General features: G+C 41.1%; 1 protein-coding gene across 1 annotated transcript in view; it reads right to left on the minus strand.

Annotated features, from left to right (window-relative positions):
• The window catches only part of LOC117539994 (contactin-associated protein-like 2), an 88,920-nt gene that overhangs the window by 15,063 nt on the left and 51,044 nt on the right, over positions 1-22,813 (minus strand). Inside the window, exons 16-21 of the mRNA XM_034206375.1 lie at positions 22,555-22,682; positions 22,234-22,404; positions 15,688-15,906; positions 14,009-14,245; positions 13,212-13,445; positions 12,994-13,127 (exon numbers count right to left, since the gene is read on the minus strand). Of these exons, the coding sequence (XP_034062266.1) occupies positions 12,994-13,127; positions 13,212-13,445; positions 14,009-14,245; positions 15,688-15,906; positions 22,234-22,404; positions 22,555-22,682 (1,123 nt within the window). The remainder of the gene's footprint in view (positions 1-12,993; positions 13,128-13,211; positions 13,446-14,008; positions 14,246-15,687; positions 15,907-22,233; positions 22,405-22,554; positions 22,683-22,813) is intronic.

Consider the following 22,813-nt stretch of genomic DNA (forward strand, 5'->3'; position numbering starts at 1 on the left):
GAAAATACTGGAAACTGTAGATTCTGCTCAACAGGATGTATTTACCAGGGAGGGGGTGAGGTAATCAGGTAAACGGAGTGATACGAAACGAGACGAAAAGAGACGAAGAGGGACGGCGGGAACCGAAGAGAGACGGCGGGAAATGAGAGAGACGAAGATATACGAAGACAGGCGGCGGGAGACGAAGAGAGACGGCGGGAGACTGCGATTGAAGTAAAGTGACAGACAAACATTGAGAATTTAGATATAGTTAGATAGATTTAGAGTTTTGAAGATTCAACTATGATGAAGAGAACTCTGAACGTGAGTCAAGCTTTAAGCTTGTGTTTTGACATGGAGGAGGAGGAACCTGTGATGTTGCCCTCTGAGTCGTATTGACAGAAACCGCTTTGAAGCGTGGCACAGATAAAGACAGAAAAAACTGATTTTTGTACATAATGTGTATATATATATATTTGTATTATATTTATAATAACACTTTTGCCTTATCAGAATGAAATCCCATGCTACCTCAATCAAACTTTCACATTATCATAGTGACATCCCATGTATATATTTCCAGCTTTTAAATGGTTTCGTTGTGTATGTTTGTGTTACCTATGAAAAATAATATCATTTTCAAAATCTGTTTTTTACGTTTTTTTTTGTGATTTTGGGTCCAAAATGTTCATATAGTAGAAGATCACTGCTCTAAACAAAGTCAAAAATCCTACATCCAAACGAAATAAATATAATTAATTATGATGAATACGTTAAGTCTTGTTCATTGTTTTTCACTTTTATTAAATGTTTGATATTTCCGGTGGAAATGGTGGACTATCGGACATTCAAAATGCAGCATATTTTCACTCTTACACACATATATTCTCCTTTTACATACATACATCTTCACTCTTACACACATATATTCTCCTTTTACATACATACATTTTCACTCTTACACACATATATTCTCCTTTTACATACATACATTTTCACTCTTACACACATATATTCTCCTTTTACATACATACATTTTCCCTCTCACACACATATATTCTCCTTTTACATACATACATTTTCACTCTCACACACTACTCACACATTCATACATTTTGCTCTCATATTATCATATTTCAATGCACACATTCATATATTGTCACTCATACATTCATGCATGTTGTTCTCATATTCATATAATGTAATGCTCATATTTATACATTTTGCTCTCATGCGAAATGTACTAAAACAAAGTATGTCATGGTAGTGGTCAGCTGTTAAACACAAAAGTGTATCTTAAGGGCTGTAAATATAATAAGCCTGTTGTCAATTTTAGACACAGGCTTATTATATTTACAGCCCTTAATAACATTCATTTTCTGGACTCAATGTGTGTCTTGGCCGTTTTCTTTGTTCCAAGCAAACGAGTGCTTTTTGTTTTGAAATCACTTCCGCGAGTTTCGCGGGCCTCCCCCCTCGCTCCACTGACCATCAGACATTAGACTCTTTAGTAAGGTAACAAGCAAAAGGGCAAAAACGCCTCTCAGACGCTCTTCCGTTTACTTGTTTAATAAAGAAAAACAAATGGTCCGTAGATACACAGACTCATATAGCCTATGTATGTATACTGTAAGGAGAATGTATGTGCGTGAGAGGACCATTATGAATTACGGCATATACATATGCAAACACAAACCTACAGACTGGGGGATGGGAGATCACAGGAGTGGGGGGGGGGGGGGGGGGGAGAGCTGTGGAATGTGACCATTGGGAGAATTAGGCAACATGGGGGGTGGGGGCTGGTGAACGGTCTGGTCAATGTTTGTAAACACAATCCCCAGGATGTGTCCTAATCAGGAGCCGGGTAAATGAGAGACTGAGGAGCCCCCGAAAAACAGATCCCGAAATAGCTCGTCCTGGTTTCCGCAGCCGATAGGCCTACAGTATGGTGTCTGTGTTATGTCAGTCATTTTAAATAAAACGTTGAAAACTGAACTTGAAAATTGTTTCCTCTTTTTATTTTATTTATCATTTTCGGGACGGGGAGACGTGTGTGATTACAAATTAATTTGCAGAAATGTAAAGTGATCTAACTAAGTTCTATTCATATTCTTGACGGGAAGAGCAGTGTAAATGGGTGGCCATATTTATTTGAAAAACAATATAAATCACACAGTTATTATACAATAGGCTATAAAAGCACCATCGATAACCATTACCTTTCTCCAATTCAAACTTTGGACGGGAAAAAAGGAAGGTGTACATGGTTGGGCTATACTGTAGGCCCAGGAGCGGCGGGTGCTGGAGGCTATGGAAGGCTAAGCCTTCCCAAATATTTGTGTAACTGCATCCTGGTAAAATAAAAATATAATGTCTTTGACATTAGCGCTGCTTTGCAGCCACCTGTGCCCTGTACCACGAAGCCAGTTCAACAGACCCTGGATATGCTTGAGTTATCTTAACTATCCCTAACAAACGCGATCTCGCTAAACGGTCCTACGACGCTAGTTATCAACTCGGTAAATCAAGCCAGGGTTTCTCTCTCCAGCTGAGAACGCGTTCACGTGAAAGGGGCGGGGTTAGCTACATTTGACCAATCACAAACAGGGACAAGTGTACTGACAGCGCAACATCATACTTCATTCATGAAAAGTAAACTAATATTAGACAAATATGAACTTTAAACATCCATGATGACTTAAACATATAATCCAGGATACAAGCCACAGAGTTGCAACTGCAAGGAGAATACAGAACAACTCGTTACAAAATAAACTACCGAGTGTTTGAAAGCGTACAACAGTTTTATGATACTGCCCCATCTAAAACAAGAGGGGATCTGACTTTATTACATTTGAGTTGAGTGTTTCGTCAACTTAATGTGTTGCTTAAAATAATACGTCTGCATACAGTATATGTGACAATGTAACTAAGTGTTGTACGGCCAGATACGGCTCGAGAAGCTGACTCAGATAAGGAAATATTGTGATATCGATGTGAGATCGATGATCTGATTGATGATGTGATGTCAGTGTGATATGAATGATAAGTGCGACACGTCGGCGTCTTCTCTGCATACGGCAGTTTAAACTGCATTTCCTTTTTCCTGTAATATGACTTGATAGATTTAAACTCCGCACACTGAGCTCTGATCGGTCAGCAGGCGGTGCTTTCACTGAGTTGATCTCTTTTCTATAGACGCCGGAGGCGGGCAGCGTAAGATGAAAACAAAGTTATTTAGCCTTCCCAAACCTGAGCCTCACGCGCCGCCTATGTGTAGGCCTACTGTATACATACAAAGGCCATTCAAGCTAGAGTTCTTCTGGAAATGTTCACATCAGGCACCTTCAAGTTAAACAATACTAAACAATTAACACAGTAGGCCTAAATTATGTGGATTAAACCACATTTATTTCGTTAAAAATAAACGAAATATGATTTAGTTTTCATGATTAAATGTCATCAGGAACCTTCAAGTTAAACAATCAGGTGCACACTTTAATGTGCCGCCACCTCCGGACTCGGCTTGACTCGGTTTAAAGAATGCACAAATGTGTTTAATCGTTTATGTCAGATATGTACTAAGTAGCCTAAATACATTTGTTCCTGCTCAAGATTAGATTCAACTTTATTGTTATTGCACATATTGCAGGTACTGAGACAACGAAATGCAGTTTAGCTTCTAACCAGGTGCAACAAGCAGCGAAAAGTAATGTGCACAATACTACAGTAAACAATAAACACAGTAAATTATGTGGATTAAACCACATTTATTTCTTTAAAAAGAAACGAAATATGATTTTGTATGAATGATTAAATGTAGGGTGAATTGCCCTAATGTGGGACATTTTTGCATTTCAGACTTCGGGAATATATTGCGATATGAAGCCGATACAATAAATCTAAATCCAGTAGGCTACCATTCCGAAATCCCCAGTAATATTAGACACTAATAATACAGTCAACTATTAACACTGTACATATTATTGTTTGCCCGTGGGATTAGGATGATCAGTAGTGAGACCCGTGCTGCATTTTCCTCCGGTCGGATGTGATATAAAAACAAAGCGATTATTTTTGTTGTTGTAAACTCACGTGGATTAAATTTAGTGCATTAATTTCAACTCGCGAACATATGATAGCCTACATTAAATGATCGTGAGGATGATGATTGAAAATCGTTTGTTTGAGCCTGGATGCATTTCCTGATCTAAAAACATAGCGATGGTTTTGTACTTACGCCAACGTGAATTAAACAGTATTTTGTTAAATAAAAACATGGGGATGTTTAGTAAATGATTACATGTCTCTTATTTAGCACAGAATATGATCCTATCCGTGACATATGGATCTTAACAAATATCCGCGATATCAGATACCTGTAGATCAGCTGTTTATTTCACATGAGTTCCAGTGTGGCAGCTTTTCACGGCTCCCCCTGGTGGATCCATTATCCATTGCAGCTGGTTTCATTATAATTAAATGTATTTATCAAGGGGGCGTTTCAAATCCGGCGGGGGGGTTTTCCTTTTCAGCAGGGGCCACCCAGTGCCGATCACGGACCCGCACGGGTAGGCGTCTGAAATGGAGCGCTACATCTGTAGGTCTCAGATATATACAAATATATAAAAACATGTCTATGAAGTGTTTTGCTCAAAATACCAAACAGATCACCCATTCTAGCCATGCCTCATATCCCTCTATTTCACTTCCTGTTTCAAAAGTGCTGATTTGGGGTATAAAGCTTTACAAAAAAAAAAAATTGATAAAAAAAAAGGAGGGGGCTGAGCTCATGCAGGAGATTCTACAAATACTGCGGTGATGAAACGCCATATCATGGATTATCAAGGAGTATCTCTGAAACAGTATGGAGCTCAAAGGCTTTCTCTCTTGCCGGTTATACCACAAGGTGAGTTCCTTTGTATTTCCTGCTTCTTCACACACATGCTCTCCAGTACAGGTTAGCCCTGGGTGTTAGCGATGCTAATGTAAACACCGACCATATTACGTCCAAAACAGTCGGGCATTGTTTCTGATAGCAACGTTTTTGATAGGGCCGTGGGTGTAAAGCCAGCCTACATTTCCGCTATTACGTCATATCGGACGCAAATCTGGATCAGCTCCGTTGTTGCCCCGTTTTTAGAGATGTGGGTATGGAGGAAAAGAGAGAGGGTTTTATTTTCTGACGCTGCATGAGTTCCCCGACGCACCGGGGATACATATTTATGTATACAAGACATCAAAAAGTGCATTTTGCATGATAGGTCCCCTTTAATGGAGACATGTTGAACGTTTTTGTCACTTCATGCCCTCAAGAGACATTTTGTTTAATTTTTTTGCTTAATTTTTTATTATTTTTCAACGTAAGAGGTTTTCCTACAATTCAAGCATCAAATTATGTCCCAGGAGTGTAGGGTTTGGGAATTATGGCAGTTTAAAAAAAAATGTAAGGCGTATTTCAAGCTCTCCTCCACTCTAGCTGTGACATCACGCACTCTAAGCCTTAACGAGCTGCGCAACACACACTAATGTTAACATCTGAAGAAGGCCTCTTTACCAAGCTCCAAACTAAGTTAGATATCTCAAAAAGTGTAAAAGATATCAAAAATCTGAAAAATAAGTTTAATAGCTGAATGTCTTGTGATTATTTTAAAGTTGGAATGAAGTCTCTAGCTGAAAGTATGTGGAAGGAGAAGCATTTTGCAAACAGTGTAGCTAAAAGAGGATTTGAAGGTTCCTCCCCTTGAGTTCCATGTTACAAAAAGAGTTTAAAAAGCTGAATATTTCAAAAAGTATAAAATATTTAGAAAAAGTAAACAGCATTCACACTAATAATTTGGGTGCCAGGGGGGGAGGCTGCTGCCTGTATATGTTTGTTCTGCATTTATGTATAAAATGTGAAAAATTTAATAACAATCTTAATAACAAAAAAAAAGATATAAATAAAATGATTTATAATTTTAGCTTAGAGCAGAGACCTTACTGCCTTAATTTATTATTTTAATACCTTAGTTCACACCGTAGTACTTTTCCCCTTTAGTTCCGTTAGTACCTTTTATGTCGCATTCACACCAAAAAGAATACTTAGTGCCGGGAACTTTTACTCCCTTTTTTAGTGCCTGCTGAGAGGTGGTACTCTCCTGGGGGGAAAAAAGTGCCCCAGTTCTGATTGGCTGGGCGAATTGCAAACCACGCCCCGTAAAACTCTGAAATGTTTTGTAGAGCCACCATTTTATTATCCTTGCATTAGCATTATTAGCATTAGCATTCGCCCAGCGCACAAATGGAGAGAGACTAACTTATGGCAACACAAAAGAAAACATGGGAGCGGTGGAGATGAGGAGGTGTCGGCGTTCTGGCGATTTACTCGGAAGGCTTCAGTAGAAGCTGCTGGGAGTCCCAGCAGCTTCTACTGAAGCCTTCCCCAACTCCGGGGACTTCCGGCCGGGGACTTCGGGTGGCAGTATACGCCGTGAAGTTGTTTGTGGCCTGCCAGTAAACCCAAAGCAGAAGAAGACGAAGTGACGTCAGCGGCTTCATTTGCCTAATCCTCCCTCAGGGAACTTATTCCGGTGTGAACGCGATCGGCTCTTTAGTTCCATAGGGGAACTAAGTGCTGGGAACTAAGTGCAGGGAACTAAGTACGGCAAAGTACTTGGTGTGAACGCGGCTCTTGGAACGATTTTTACGACCAACATACAAAAACACAATTGTTTCCTCCTCCAGAACACTTCAATTAAAGATATCTTTAACATGAAGTACATTCTGTAAAGAGGAAAAGAGAGTCCAGTGTTTTTATATTGTGCATATGTTGCAAGCTTGAGGAGCAATATCCAAAATTGGCTAAAGCCACTCAATATGGATTTTAAATGTCAACATTTTATTTAGGGTTCACAATAAACATGGTCTTGTAGAGCCGATGAACGGGAGTCAGAGGCGGTGCATTCAGAATGGATTTCCACACTTTATTATTCATTAATCTCTAAGAGGTAAGTACATCAACTGCTCTGCATGACAAGCTAGCAGGAATAACCCCAAACCCCGGTACCCTCACTAACCGGTCCGGGTTGCAACACACACTATGACACAGTGAATTATGTCCCGTAACTGTCACCACAGTCTACAGATAATAAATACAGTTATTCTGTTGGGTAAACACTTTGTTTCGAAAGCACAATCAACACGTTTTCTGAATTGAAGGTTATTTAAAGAACCTTAAATAAAGAACATTGCAAACGCAATTTCTTTTGAAAAACATATGACCACAAACCATCACTAGGTGGCACCACACAACATGAAATGGGACCAAAAGAGCTCTGACAGAGTGGGATTATATATTAGCAATGAGTGCATCAGACTGTCCAGCAAGCATTTCAAATGTTGAAGGTTTCTTTTGAACTCAGATTTGTCTTTTTTATTAATATTATTATTTTATTTGTGTGTGTTTGTGAACTCATCTCATCATTATGTTGTCTCCTTTATTCGTATCTCTTCCCTTTACTTAAAATAAAAACATTCTTACTTCTCTCTAGTGGTAACTATCCACACACATCACATGTGTTTGTGCTCTCACAATGGAAATATTCCCTTCCCTAAATCAACAACAAAATCACAGAATCAGTTTCCCTATTTGGATGGTCAATCCACAATTTGAATAAGTTATAACCATTCTACACACCCCCCCCCCCCTCCTATTTCCTTTAAAAAAGAAATCAATTACAGTCTGCAAAACATATTCTAACAGGTTGAGTCTAAATGTAAGGAGAATGCTCTACTACTTTTGTTAAAATAGTGAGTGAGAAATAGCATGTCACTCCACCTAAGAATCACAACATCTTGTTACAGTATGTGCAGCATACAATGATGTGCCTCCTCCCTCTCCTCTGCCATCATTGGTCCATGCTCCGCTCAACACACTCAACCACCAGACCCTCTTCATACTCTCCAACAACTGGGACTCCCAGATCTCCTCTGTCTCTGATAGATTATTGTCAGAATGTGAGCTAAATAAAATGTATTGCTGTCATGTAATAGGTGATGTTTGGAAGCAGGCTAGCTGTTTCCCTTGCTTCTGCTTTTCAGATCAGTCATTTAAATAGCTTTATATATTTACAAGAGATTAAAATCCATTTAAAGAGGAGATGTTGTGCTTTTTTTCAGGTTCATATCAGTATTTGGTGTCTCTACTGGGACGTGTCTCCATGCTTTAATGTTCAAAAACTCTTTATTTTTATCATACTGCCTGTGCTGCAGCACCTCTTTTCACCCTCTGTCTGAAATCAGAGCCCAGTCTGCTCTTATTGGTTAGCTGCTGCCTATAATCTGTTGGAGCGCTAGCCAATAGGAGCATGAGTGTTACACTGAACACAAATATAAATGCAACACTTTCGTTTTTGCTCCCATTTTTCATGAGATGAACTCAAAGATCTAAAACATTTTCTATATACACAAAATAACCATTTCTCTCAAATATTGTTCACAAATCTGAAAAAATCTGTGATGGTGAGCACTTCTCCTTTGCCGAGATAATCCATCCCACCTCACAGGTGTGGCATATCAAGATGCTGATTAGACAGCATGATTATTGCACAGGTGTGCCTTAGGCTGGCCACAATAAAAGGCCACTCTAAAATGTTCAGTTTTATCACACAGCACAATGCCACAGATGTCGCAAGTCACTTTTCTGCAAGTTGAAGAAATTGCTAACAAGTCAATTGGTCTGATAAGTTGTCACATGGTCTGGCTGCTTCTTAAAAGGTCATGGAAGTTTCATGTTCATATTTCACCTGAAGAAATTAGAGCGAGAAGATTTGGTAAACAAATAATGAGGTTTCATACAACAGAAAAGTCAGCGAGTAACTACAGAGTAGTGTAATGAAATAACTAACAGTTAAACCAATGACTCTTGTGTGATCTGTCATTTTGTGTGGATTTCGTTTGTGACTCCCAAAATAAAGAACAGGAACTGAGAGTAAAAAAGTCCCACCTCCCAAAGCTGGTGTGTAAGACTTGTTCCTCGGAAATAAATCATTGCAGCTGTACTAGGTTCCATACCTATTATAATGACCATCATACCTAATATTATAACCATTTGTATACATACTGCCTATGTTTCATACACTCCATCTCTGCTTTCTTGATTTCATTTTTTAAAACGTTTTTAAGAATAGTTTTTATTATTTGGACACTTGGTCCTCACTGTTTAGTGTGGTAATTCCACAAAGCGGCCTTTGCTAATCTAGGAAAATTAAATGGGGCTAGAAGCTTGATGAGCATGTCAGTTGGCAAACCTGTAGCTTGTTCACTTCATTCGACCTCTATTACATCATTTATTTTTAAACGTAGAACCCCACTGTTTTATTTCACAAAGCCAGATGAAGCAGTGAACCAAATTCAGAGGGTGGATTTAAGGTTCTTGACGCAAGATGTTACCAAGCCGTATTTAAGATCTATATATAATAAGATTCAGGAAACGGCCGGGTTTTCACCCTCCTCTCTGCAGTTGTGCAATTTGGAGCTGATGTTAAGATCTTCTTTCATTTGTGGTGTAGCACTCAGAAAGCTCTTTTTTAATTTCCTGTAAAAAATGTTTTGACATTTGATCAATTTATAATATTTATCACAATGATAATTTATGTTGACAGATGATGACCATGTTTGTTTCTGTTGCTATAAGTGAGCCAGTGGCTTGCTTTTACTACTACTGTGTAAATGTCTAAGTGGATATCCGGTTGGCTTTACTGTAACTTACTTTGCACATGTTTTTTTTAACAAATTCATCGATTCTGCACTGTGTATCTAGGAGCAGCTCATTTCCTGACGGATGACTGGTTACATCATCTTCAGTGCTTTTCATGTGATGGATCAAATATTTTTTTGCAATATTGCTGTTATTAATGTTGATGGTTGATCGGAGCAGGTTAGGTTCCAGGATAAGAGATCAACTCAGTGAAAGCTAGGGCTGTACCCGAATATTCGTTCGTTGGCCAACTATTCGGGTTCCAATTTCATTATTCGGATATTCGTATTTATTTTTCCCCCCTAAATGTATGCTATCATAAAGGCGAATTGCCATATTCTTATACTTTTGAATTGCACTGTTAAAATGTGGAAATATATACAATCTCAGCCTGTGCTCCTGACATCGCGTTCACTCACAATTACGAACGCAAACGGCACGCTTCACCTCGCTTCACACACCTGAACACAAAATGCAGAAGACTTCAGCTGTGTGGGACCATTTTAAATTGGACGACGGTAAGAAGAAGGCAGTGTGCCAAATATGCGACAAGAAACTGGCCGGTGGCACAACAACTCTGGAAAGTCACCGGATGCTGTAAGTACTAGCCTAGCTTAGCTTAGCTGTTGTCAAGTTGCCATGATGAAGCTGCTTTATCCGCCGTTTAAACAGTAACGTTACACATGGTAAAATCGTGCTCTTACTTTGCTTGGAAAATAGTTGCAAGCAAGCAACCGAATTGTTTTTTTATATTAGTTTTTCAATTTTATCCGAATAGTGAAAATAATAGGAGCAATGTGGGAACATCTGGGGCCAAGGCAATTATTGGCATACAGTTAGTTCATTTATTTTTCGTTCTTCATTTATTTAAATACTGTTTACTGTATCGGTAACAAGTGTTACCCTGTTAGGCCGACTGTTACAGCTGTTATTAAAAGTATTGTTGTTATAACAGAAATATGTGTTTTGTATCTTCAGGTTGTAAAACGTTATAGACGGAATTTGGAACCAGATTTGGTCCCCGGGCGCTGCGCTGCGGCTGGGTTAAATGCAGAGGACACATTTAGTTTTAATGTATGCGAGTACTGAGACAATAAATAAATATAAATCGTAATAGTATGCTCTTTCTGCGCTTCTGCTTAACAGCGTGTTGTCAGGTGTCTCGGAGCGTGTTATGAATTAAAAAAATTCGTGTTAAAAAATTTATAAAAAAAATAATAATAATCTCTCTGCACCGAATATTCGAATATTCGCTGCTGATTACTACCGAATATCTGGAGCCCGAAAAATGGTATTCGGGACAGCCCTAGTGAAAGCACCGCCTGCTGACCAATCAGAGCTCAGTGTGCGGAGTTTAAAGTGATCAAGTCATACACTGAACAAAAATATAAATGCAACACTTTTGTTTTTGCTCCCATTTTTCATGAGATGAACTCAAAGATCTAAAACATTTTCTATATACGCAAAATAACCATTTCTCTCAAATATTGTTCACAAATCTGAAAAAATCTGTGATAGTGAGCACTTCTCCTTTGCCGAGATAATCCATCCCACCTCACAGGTGTGGCATATCAAGATGCTGATTAGACAGCATGATTATTGCACAGGTGTGCCTTAGGCTGGCCACAATAAAAGGCCACTCTGAAACGTGCAGTTTTGCTTTATTGGGGGGGTCCGAAAACCAGTCAGTATCTGGTGTGACCACCATTTGCCTCACACAGTGCAACACATCTCCTTCGCATAGAGTTGATCAGGTTGTTGATTGTGGCCTGTGGAATGTTGGTCCACTCCTCTTCAATGGCTGTGCCAAGTTGCTGGATATTGGCAGGAACTGGAACACGCTGTCGTATACGCCGATCCAGAGCATCCCAAACATGCTCAATGGGTGACATGTCCGGTGAGTATGCTGGCCATGCAAGAACTGGGATGTTTTCAGCCTCCAGGAATTGTGTACAGATCCTTGCAACATGGGGCCGTGCATTATCATGCTGCAACATGAGGTGATGGTCGTGGATGAATGGCACAACAATGGGCCTCAGGATCTTGTCACGGTATCACGCATTCACAATGCCATCAATAAAATGCACCTGTGTTCGTCGTCCATAACATACGCCTGCCCATACCGTAACCCCACCACCACCATGGGCCACTCGATTCACAACATTGACATCAGAAAACCGCTCACCCACACGACGCCACACACGCTGTCTGACATCTGCCCTGAACAGTGAAAACCGGGATTCATCCGTGAAGAGAACACCTCTCCAACGTGCCAGACGCCATCGAATGTGAGCATTTGCCCACTCAAGTTGGTTACGACGACGAACCGGAGTCAGGTCGAGACCCCGATGAGGACGACGAGCATGCAGATGAGCTTCCCTGAGACGGTTTCTGACAGTTTGTGCAGAAATTCTTTGGTTATGCAAACCGATTGTTGCAGCAGCTGTCCGAGTGGCTGGTCTCAGATGATCTTGGAGGTGAACATGCTGGATGTGGAGGTCCTGGGCTGGTGTGGTTACACGTGGTCTGCGGTTGTGAGGCCGGTTGGATGTACTGCCAAATTCTCTGAAACGCCTTTGGAGACGGCTTATGGTAGAGAAATGAACATGCAATTCACGGGCAACAGCTCTGGTGGACATTCCTGCTGTCAGCATGCCAATTGCACGCTCCCTCAAAACTTGCGACATCTGTGGCATTGTGCTGTGTGATAAAACTGAACATTTTAGAGTGGCCTTTTATTGTGGCCAGCCTAAGGTGCAATAATCATGCTGTCTAATCAGCATCTTGACATGCCACACCTGTGAAGTGGGATGGATTATCTCGGCAAAGGAGAAGTGCTCACTATCACAGATTTTTTCAGATTTGTGAACAAAATTTGAGAGAAATGGTTATTTTGTGTATATAGAAAATGTTTTAGATCTTTGAGTTCATCTCATGAAAAATGGGAGCAAAAACAAAAGTGTTGCATTATTATTTTTGTTCAGTGTACATAGCAATATCACTATGTTCCTGAAGTAAACAAAGGAGTCCAATGGAGGCGTTTCAGGCAGGGGGGGGTGTGTGTGTGTGTGGGAGAGATACTCCCTCTGGAGGGAACACAGGAATTTTAGAATTTGCAGACCATTAACACGCGCGAAAACCTATAGAACATACTACAGTAAAGTATCAAAGGGCCTATTTAAACATGTACTTCTCCAGAATAAAACTAAATTAGCTAATTTCTCAGTGGAACTGTTACCTAAAATTATTTTGCAGTGTTGCAGTGTTGCACTGACCTGCAGCCGTATCTCCCTTAGGTTCCTCGTAATGTTGACAGAGTGAGGCTGTCCATTAGCCATGTTACGATGGTCAACATCTATGGTGTACGGTTCTGTTAGCCCCCCGAGACTGTAGCGGATCTGGAGAGTGCCTGGACACACACACAAACACAGGCTAAAAAATATATATTTTTATATCGTTGTAAGAAATGGATGAGGTCCAATGATGAGCCCACCGTTGTGTCGGAGCACCACTGCTAGGTAGTCCTGAGTCCTGGAGCTGATGTAGACGAGGATGCTGGGGGTGCTAGAGGTGCTGAAGCTGAACACCAGCTCCTCCTGGGTCAGATTGGCATCACCACGAACACCAAGTTCTGAGAGGCTCTTCCTCTCCTGCAACACGTTTGCTGCCGCCTCCAGCAGGAAGTCATAACGCACCAGGGTCCCCGTCTCAAAGTATCCGCCTACATCTAACAAACACAAGAAGGATTGTTGCTCCCAAGGGTGTCACTTGGTGTTGAAAAGTGATGGGGACAGAGTGAGTGGTCTAAGGATCTCAAAGTCATCTTCAATATGTACACGTTTAGACAATGTAAGTGAGGGATCAGTTTGAGGTCAGAGTAGATACTGTATTTATCAAGATTGAAACAAAAGACGAAAGTATGTCAGGAAATGTTTAAAGTCACTGATTGGTACATGCATGATTTTGGTAATTTTATAATAAGTAATCTAGACAGGGATTTTCTTAAGACTACCCACACCAATTATATATATTATTATTATAATAAAATTGGAATTGATGTATCTTATTGTACTTTTTGATAAACATTTATTAAAAAAAGTAAACTTTAAAAAAGGTAAGCCTTTTTTTTGAGAGCCTTGAAAGGCGCCTATATAAAATAAATGAATTATTATTATTATTATTTTTGTGGTGGGGACATTTGCCTTCCATCCCCAGTGTAAATGACTGTGTCATCTGATCTATCTAATGAATAACATCATCTAAAGGGATGCAGCATGTTGGAGGCCATACCATCTGAGCAGAAGGGTCCATCGTACGCAGTGAGGGAGCAGTCACACAAGTATCCGTTGTACTGCTCAACACACTTCCCTCCGTTCCTGCAGTGCATCCCGAAGCTGCTGCAATGGCCCTGGCAGCCTGGATTCACCCCTGGAGATACCTGTGCCCTCTCTTCCAGGTCAAAAGTCAGACCATTTATCTTCAGAGCCCGCATGCAGCCCAGGAAGCCTCTTTGACCACTGGATGCCCCTGGAAATATGACATTAGTCACAAGTTTCTTCATTCAAGCTGCACCGCCACTGGCTCATTAGAATACATGCAATACATTCATGCAAACAATATATTGTTCATTTTAATACTGTCAAGCCTGCACAAACCTACGAATTGTGTATATTGCACACAAAGCTAGTTTAAAAGAAATTAATTTGTAATAATTTATCTTCTTTGACTGTGTTTATGTATGCACCATACACACCGAGGTAAATTCCTCATATCTGTGAATAAACCTGTTTCTGATTTCTGAAACGTAAAAATGCAGGTGTAGAGCACAGACACTTTTTACGTATTTCTTTAGAATAAGTTATAGCAAATATAGCAAATTTGACAAAAATAATTATAGTTATAAAGACATACTATAGCTTTCATGAACTGGCACACAGTTTGTTCATCATGACAAACGTCACAGGGATCCTTATGCTGCGTTCACACCGGACGCGATGCGAATATTCGCTTCGCTCTAATCACTCCTATCGCATCGCTCTAAACGCTCGAGTTTCACCGCGGCTGCCAGCTGTGTTTACTTGCGTAATTCAAACAAGACGCGCTGGCTCGGAGCTACAACTACAACAAAATGAACATATTTTACCGTGATTAAATTGTAATACACGTTTCTAAATGATGGTGAAGTAACAACATACTGATACCGGTTAGTAAAAACCATGAATTAATGCTTTGACAAGTCTGCAGACAGACGGCAGACGAAAAACCTTTTAAAATGCTTGTTTTCTGAATGAAGATCGGGTCGACCAGGCTAAGCTAACGTTGTATATACTCCATCCACACTCATAAAAACGGCCTATACAGACATAAATAAACCAGCGACTATATTCGCCATGACACAGACAGTCTGTGGTTTGTACTTGTTTAGCTTTTGTCCAGTTTCTGAACAGATATGAGGAGCTGTGAGCTCTGAGTGCTAACTGCTAACAGCTAACGGCTGATGTTTTCTGGTTGAACGTCAGTGACGGCAGGCTGAGATCCTCACCGCTGATTGGCTACCGCGAGATTGCGTCACGCGAATATGACGCTGGAGTTGAAAAAATTGAACTCGAGCGTTTGTCGCGGCCCCCTTCAATCACGCCGCGGCATTCACGTCCACCGCTTCATGCTTGCCGTCGGAGCGAATTCGCGTCCGTCCGCGTCTCTGCATTGACTTTACATGTAATCGCGCCGCCCCCAAACATCGCATCCGGTGTGAACGCAGCATTAGAATCATTCTGCCAGAATCCCAGTGGGACTCCCTGATGAGGTTTGGAACATCTCACATTTTTCTTGTGTGTTAATGGTCATGTAAAGCACTTTGATTTGCCTTTGTGTCTGAAATTTGCTCTATAAATAAACTAACCGTAACCTCTGTTGATACACTCCAAAGACATTTCTCAGCTGTGGACAGTACAGTATGTGTGTCTTACCAACATAAAGCTCACTGTAGAACTCCAGTTTTGTGTGTCCATGGGGGGGCATTGGTCTGACCTCTCTGTACTGTCCATCAAGCTGCAGCAGGACCTCCTTGATGTTCTTCTCTGCCTCCAAGTGATGCCACTGGTCATCGTTCAGAGGCAGCGGCGAGCGGACGCTGAGCTCCACCCGCTCACCGCCTACATCAAAAGAGAAGGAGACCACCGAGCCCCCTGGGAGCAACACACTCAGATCAGCACTGCCACATGTGAAAGATCAACTCACACTAAACACAGGGTCCTAATGTCCTGGTGTGAAATCACTCAAACCAAAATACATTAAGAACAATGTATGCCCCTGCTTCTAGTCTTTATCCCCCTGTTTCTAGTCTCTAGTCTTTATGGTCCTGTTTCTAGTCTCTAGTCTTTATGCCCCTGTTTCTAGTCTCTAGTATTTATGCTCCTGTTTCTCTAGTATTTATGCTCCTGTTTCTCTAGTATTTATGCTCCTGTTTCTAGTCTTTATCCCCTGCTTCTAATCTCTAGTCTTTATCCCCCTGCTTCTAATCTCTAGTCTTTATCCCTACTTCTAATCTCTAGCCTTTATCCCCTGCTTCTAATCTCTAGTCTTTATCCCCCTGCATCTAATCTCTAGTCTTTATCCCCCGGCTTCTAATCTCTAGTCTTTATCCCCCGGCTTCTAATCTCTAGTCTTTATCCCCCGGCTTCTAATCTCTAGTCGTTATCCCCCTGCTTCTAATCTCTAGTCTTTATCCCCCGGCTTCTAATCTCTAGTCTTTATGCTCCTGTTTCTAGTCTTTATCCCCCTGCTTCTAATCTCTAGTATTTATGCTCCTGTTTCTAGTCTTTATCCCCCTGCTTCTAATCTCTAGTCTTTATCCCCCGGCTTCTAATCTCTAGTCTTTACCCCCCTACTTCTAATCTCTAGTCTTTATCCCCTGCTTCTAATCTCTAGTCTTTATCCCCCTGCATCTAATTTCTAGTCTTTATCGCCCTGCTTCTAATCTCTAGTCTTTATCCCCCGGCTTCTAATCTCTAGTCTTTATCCCCCTGCTTCTAGTCTCTAGTCTTTATCCCCCTGTATCTAATCTCTAGTCTTTATCCCCTGCTTCTAATCTCTAGTCGTTATCCCCATGCTTCTAATCTCTAGTCTTTATCCCCCTGCTTCTAATCTCTAGTCTTTATCCCCCTGTATCTAATCTCTAGTCTTTATCCCCCTGCTTCTAATTTCTAGCCTTTATCCCCCGGCTTCTAATCTCTAGTCTTTATCCCCCTGCTTCTAATCTCTAGTCTTTACCCCCCTGCTTCTAGTCTCTAGTCTTTATCCCCCTGTATCTAATCTCTAGTCTTTATCCCCCTGCTTCTAATTTCTAGTCTTTATCCCCCTGCTTCTAATCTCTAGTCTTTATCCACCTGCTTCTAATCTCTAGTCTTTATCCCCCTGCTTCTAATCTCTAGTCTTTATCCCCCTGCTTCTAATATCTAGTCTTTATCCCCTGCTTCTAATCTCTAGTCGTTATCCCCCTGCTTCTAATCCCTAGTCTTTATTCCCCTTCTTCTAATTTCTAGTCTTTATCCCCCGGCTTCTAGTCTCTAGTCTTTATCCCCCTGTATCTAATCTCTAGTCTTTATCCCCCTGCTTCTAATCTCTAGTCTTTATCCCCCTGATTCTAATATCTAGTCTTTATCCCCCGGCTTCTAATCTCTAGTCTGTATCCCCCTGCTTCTAATCTATAGTCTGTATCCCCCTGTTTCTAACCTCTTGTCTTTATCCCCCTGCTTCTAGTCTTTATCCCCCTGCTTCTAATCTCTAGTCTTTATCCCCCTGCTTCTAATCTCTAGTCTTTATCCCCCTGTATCTAATCTTTATCCCCCTGCTTCTAATTTCTAGTCGTTATCCCCTTGCTTCTAATCTGTAGTCTTTATCCCCCTGCTTCTAATCTCTAGTCTTTATCCCCCTGCTTCTAATCTCTAGTCTTTATCCCCCTGTATCTAATCTCTAATCTTTATCCTCCTGCTTCTAATCTCTAGTCTTTATCCCCTTGCTTCTAATCTCTAGTCTTTATCACCTGCTTCTAATCGCTGGTCTTTATCCCCCTGCTTCTAATCTCTAGTCTTTATCCCCTGCTTCTAATCTCTAGTCTTTATCCACCTGCTTCTAATCTCTAGTCTTTATCCCCCTGCTTCTAATCTCTAGTCTTTATCCCTTGTTTCTAATGGCTGGTCTTTATCCCCCTGCTTCTAATCTCTAGTCTTTATCCCCTGCTTCTAATCTCAAGTCTTTATCCCCTGCTTCTAATCTCTAGTCTTTATCCCCCTGCTTCTAATCTCTAGTCTTTATCCCTTGCTTCTAATCTCTAGTCTTTATCCCCCTGCTTCTAATCTCTAGTCTTTATCCCCCGGCTTCTAATCTCTAGTCTTTATCCCCCTGCTTCTAATCTCTAGTTTGTATCCCCTGCTTCTAATCTCTAGTCTTTATCCCCCTGCTTCTAATCTCTAGTCTTTATCCCCCTGCTTCTAATTTCTAGTCTTTATCCCCCGGCTTCTAATCTCTAGTCTTTATCCCTCTGTTCTAGTCTCTAGTCTTTATCCCCCGGCTTCTAATCTCTAGTCTTTATCCCCCTGCTTCTAATCTCTAGTTTGTATCCCCTGCTTCTAATCTCTAGTCTTTATCCCCCTGCTTCTAATCTCTAGTCTTTATCCCCCTGCTTCTAATTTCTAGTCTTTATCCCCCGGCTTCTAATCTCTAGTCTTTATCGCCCTGCTTCTAATCTCTAATCTTTATCCCTCTGCTTCTAGTCTCTAGTCTTTATCCCCCTGCTTCTAATCTCTAGTCTGTATCCCCCTGTTTATAATCTCTAGTCTTTATCCCCCTGCTTCTAGTCTTTATCCCCTGTTTCTAGTCTCTAGTCTTTATCCCCCTGCTTCTAATCTATAGTCCGTATGCTCCTGTTTCTAATCTCTAGTCTTTATCCCCCTGCTTCTAATCTCTAGTCTTTATCCCCTGCTTCTAATCTATAGTCCTTAAACTCCTGTTTCTAATCTCTAGTCTTTATCCCCCTGCTTCTAATCTCTAGTCTTTATTCCCCTGCTTCTAGTCTGTATCCCCTGTTTCTAGTCTCTAGTCTTTATCCCCCTGCTTCTCATCTCTAGTCTTTATCCCCCTGCTTCTAATCTATAGTCCTTATTCTCCTGTTTCTAATCTCTAGTCTTTATCCCCGTGCTTCTAATCTCTAGTCTTTATCCCCCTGCTTCTAATCTCTAGTCTTTATCCCCCTGCTTCTAATCTCTAGTCGTTATCCCTCTGTTTCTAGTCTCTAGTCTTTATCCCCCTGCTTCTAATCTCTAGTCTTTATCCCCTTGTTTCTAATCTCTAGTCTTTATCCCCCTGCTTTTAATCTCTTGTCTTTATACCCCTGCTTCTAATCTCTAGTCTTTATCCCCCTGCTTCTAATCTCTAGTCGTTATCCCCCTGCTTCTAGTCTCTAGTCGTTATCCCCCTGTTTATAGTCTCTAGTCTTTATCCCCCTGTTTCTAGTCTCTAGTATTTATGATCCTGTTTCTAATCTCTAGTCTTTATGCTCCTGTTTCCAATCTCTAGTTTGTATGCTCCTGCTTCTAATCTCTAGTCTTTATCCCCCTGCTTCTAATCTCTAGTCTTTATCCCCCTGCTTCTAATCTCTAGTCTTTATCCCCTGCTTCTAATCTCTGGTCTTTATCCCCCTGCTTCTAATCTCTAGTCTTTATCCCCTGCTTCTAATCTCTAGTCTTTATCCCCCTGCTTCTAATCTCTAGTCTTTATCCCCCTGCTTCTAATCTCTAGTCTTTATCCCCTGCTTCTAATCTCTAGTCTTTATCCCCCTGCTTCTAATCTCTAGTCTTTATCCCCCTGCTTCTAATCTCTAGTCTTTATCCCCCGGCTTCTAATCTCTAGTCTTTATCCCCCTGCTTCTAATCTCTAGTCTTTATCCCCTGCTTCTAATCTCTAGTCTTTATCCCCCTGCTTCTAATCTCTAGTCTTTATCCCCCTGCTTCTAATCTCTAGTCTTTATCCCCCGTCTTCTAATCTCTAGTCTTTATCGCCCTGCTTCTAATCTCTAGTCTTTATCCCCCTGCTTCTAGTCTCTAGTCTTTATCCCCCTGCTTCTAATCTCTAGTCTGTATCCCCTGTTTCTAATCTCTAGTCTTTATCCCCCTGCTTCTAGTCTTTATCCCCCTGCTTCTAATCTCTAGTCTTTATCCCCCTGCTTCTAATCTCTAGTCTTTATCCCCCTGCTTCTAGTCTTTATCCCCCATCTTCTAATCTATAGTCTTTATGCTCCTGTTTCTAATCTCTAGTCTTTATCCCCCTGCTTCTAATCTCTAGTCTTTATCCCCTGCTTCTAATCTATAGTCCTTATGCTCCTGTTTCTAATCTCTAGTCTTTATCCCCCTGCTTCTAGTCTTTATCCCCCTGCTTCTAATCTCTAGTCTTTATCCCCCTGCTTCTAGTCTTTATCCCCCATCTTCTAATCTATAGTCTTTATGCTCCTGTTTCTAATCTCTAGTCTTTATCCCCCTGCTTCTAATCTCTAGTCTTTATCCCCCTGCTTCTAATCTATAGTCCGTATGCTCCTGTTTCTAATCTCTAGTCTTTATCCCCCTGCTTCTAATCTCTAGTCTTTATCCCCTGCTTCTAATCTATAGTCCTTATGCTCCTGTTTCTAATCTCTAGTCTTTATCCCCCTGCTTCTAATCTCTAGTCTTTATCCCCCTGCTTCTAGTCTTTATCCCCTGTTTCTAGTCTCTAGTCTTTATCCCCCTGCTTCTAATCTATAGTCCTTATGCTCCTGTTTCTAATCTCTAGTCTTTATCCCCCTGCTTCTAATCTCTAGTCTTTATCCCCCTGCTTCTAATCTATAGTCCTTATGCTCCTGTTTCTAATCTCTAGTCTTTATCCCCCTGCTTCTAATCTCTAATCTTTATCCCCCTGCTTCTAATCTCTAGTCTTTATGCTCCTGTTTCTAATCTCTAGTCGTTATCCCCCTGCTTCTATTCTCTAGTCTTTATCCCCCTGCTTCTAATCTATAGTCCTTATGCTCCTGTTTCTAATCTCTAGTCTTTATCCCCCTGCTTCTAATATCTAGTCTTTAGCCCCCTGCTTCTAATCTATAGTCCTTATGCTCCTGCTTCTAATCTCTAGTCTTTATCCCCCTGCTTCTAATCTCTAGTCGATATCCCTCTGTTTCTAGTCTCTATTCTTTATCCCCCTGCTTCTAAACTCTAGTATTTTTCCCTTTGTTTCTAATCTCTAGTCTTTATCCCCCTGCTTTTAATCTCTAGTCTTTATCCCCCTGCTTTTAATCTCTAGTCTTTATCCCCCTGCTTCTAATCTCTAGTCTTTATCCCCCTGCTTCTAATCTCTAGTCGTTATCTCCCTGTTTCTTGTCTCTAGTCTTTATCCCCCTGTTTCTAGTCTCTAGTATTTATGCTCCTGTTTCTAATCTCTAGTCTTTATCCCCCTGTTTCTAGTCTCTAGTCTTTATCCCCCTGTTTCTAGTCTCTAGTATTTATGATCCTGTTTCTAATCTCTAGTCTTTATGCTCCTGTTTCTAATCTCTAGTCTTTAAACTCCTGTTTCTAATCTTGAGTCTTTATGCTCCTGTTTCTAATCTCTAGTCTTTATCCCCCTGCTTCTAATCTCTAGTCTTTATCCCCTTGTTTCTAATCTCTAGTCTTTATCCCCCTGCTTTTAATCTCTAGTCTTTATCCCCCTGTTTCTAGTCTCTAGTATGTATGCTCCTGTTTCTAATCTCTAGTCTTTATCCCCCTGCTTCTAGTCTCTAGTCGTTATCCCCCTGTTTCTAGTCTCTAGTCTTTATCCCCCTGTTTCTAGTCTCTAGTATTTATGATCCTGTTTCTAATCTCTAGTCTTTATCCCCTTGTTTCTAATCTCTAGTCTATATCCCCCTGCTTCTAATCTCTAGTCATTATCCCCTTGTTTCTAATCTTTAGTCTTTATCCCCCTGCTTCTAATCTCTAGTCTTTATCCCCCTGCTTCTAATCTCTAGTCTTTATCCCCCTGCTTCTAGTCTTTATCACCTTGCTTCTAATCTCTAGTCTGTATCCCACCTGTGCTCCCCTGATCCGAACACCAACGCACTAGCCCACTGCGCCACAGCCTCCCATTTATGCTCCTGCTTCTAGTCTTTTTATATTGGCAAAGAAGAAGCATGCACACACACTGCAGAGCATAATATACTGTCATCGTGGTGAAACAAATTGAAATCATTCAATTTTAACTAGGGGTGTTTATACACACACACACACACACACACACACACACACACACACACACACACACACACACACACACACACACACACACACACACACACACACACACACACACACACACACACACACACACACACACACACACACACACACACACACACACACACACACACACACACACACACACACACACACACACACACACACACACACACACACACACACACACCACACACACACACACACACACACACACACACACACCTCTGAGTTCAATGTGAAGGAAGCTGGTTGTTCCTAGGTTCTCTAGAAAGACTCCACGGGTGGAGGAGGTCTTGAAGTAGAAGGATATGTCGGTGCTGGTCTCTCCTCTGAAGGACGGAAAGCGGAGGGAGGAGGCTGGGCTGCTGAAGGACGCTGCATTCCAGAAGCTCCCTTCGGAAAACAACAGCAGGCCATGCATGAACATACCAATGTTTCTGTAATGATACGTCAAGTCTCTGTGAAAGATAGATTCGCGTTTGTGTGATGAGGGTGTGTGTGTTTTATTCTAAAAGAGAGAGCAAGAGAGAGAGAGACACTCACGGTCCCCCTGGCATTTCAGTGGCCCTACAGTCAGTTTGGCCTCAGATCCAGCTCTGCTCGTATCACCAACCACAACCTGACTGACCGGCAGGTGGTCCTTATACACCAACAGGCCTGCATCCTCCCTCCTACACACACACACACACACACACACACACACACACACACACATTGATTTCAAAGTAAACACAACTGACGTATTAACAAAATATGTCTACTGCATCATTTAACTGTGCAGATAAAGGACTTCGCTTATAAG

This window comes from Gymnodraco acuticeps, unplaced genomic scaffold (genome assembly GCF_902827175.1).
Source record: "Gymnodraco acuticeps unplaced genomic scaffold, fGymAcu1.1, whole genome shotgun sequence".
Lineage (NCBI taxonomy): Eukaryota > Metazoa > Chordata > Actinopteri > Perciformes > Bathydraconidae > Gymnodraco > Gymnodraco acuticeps.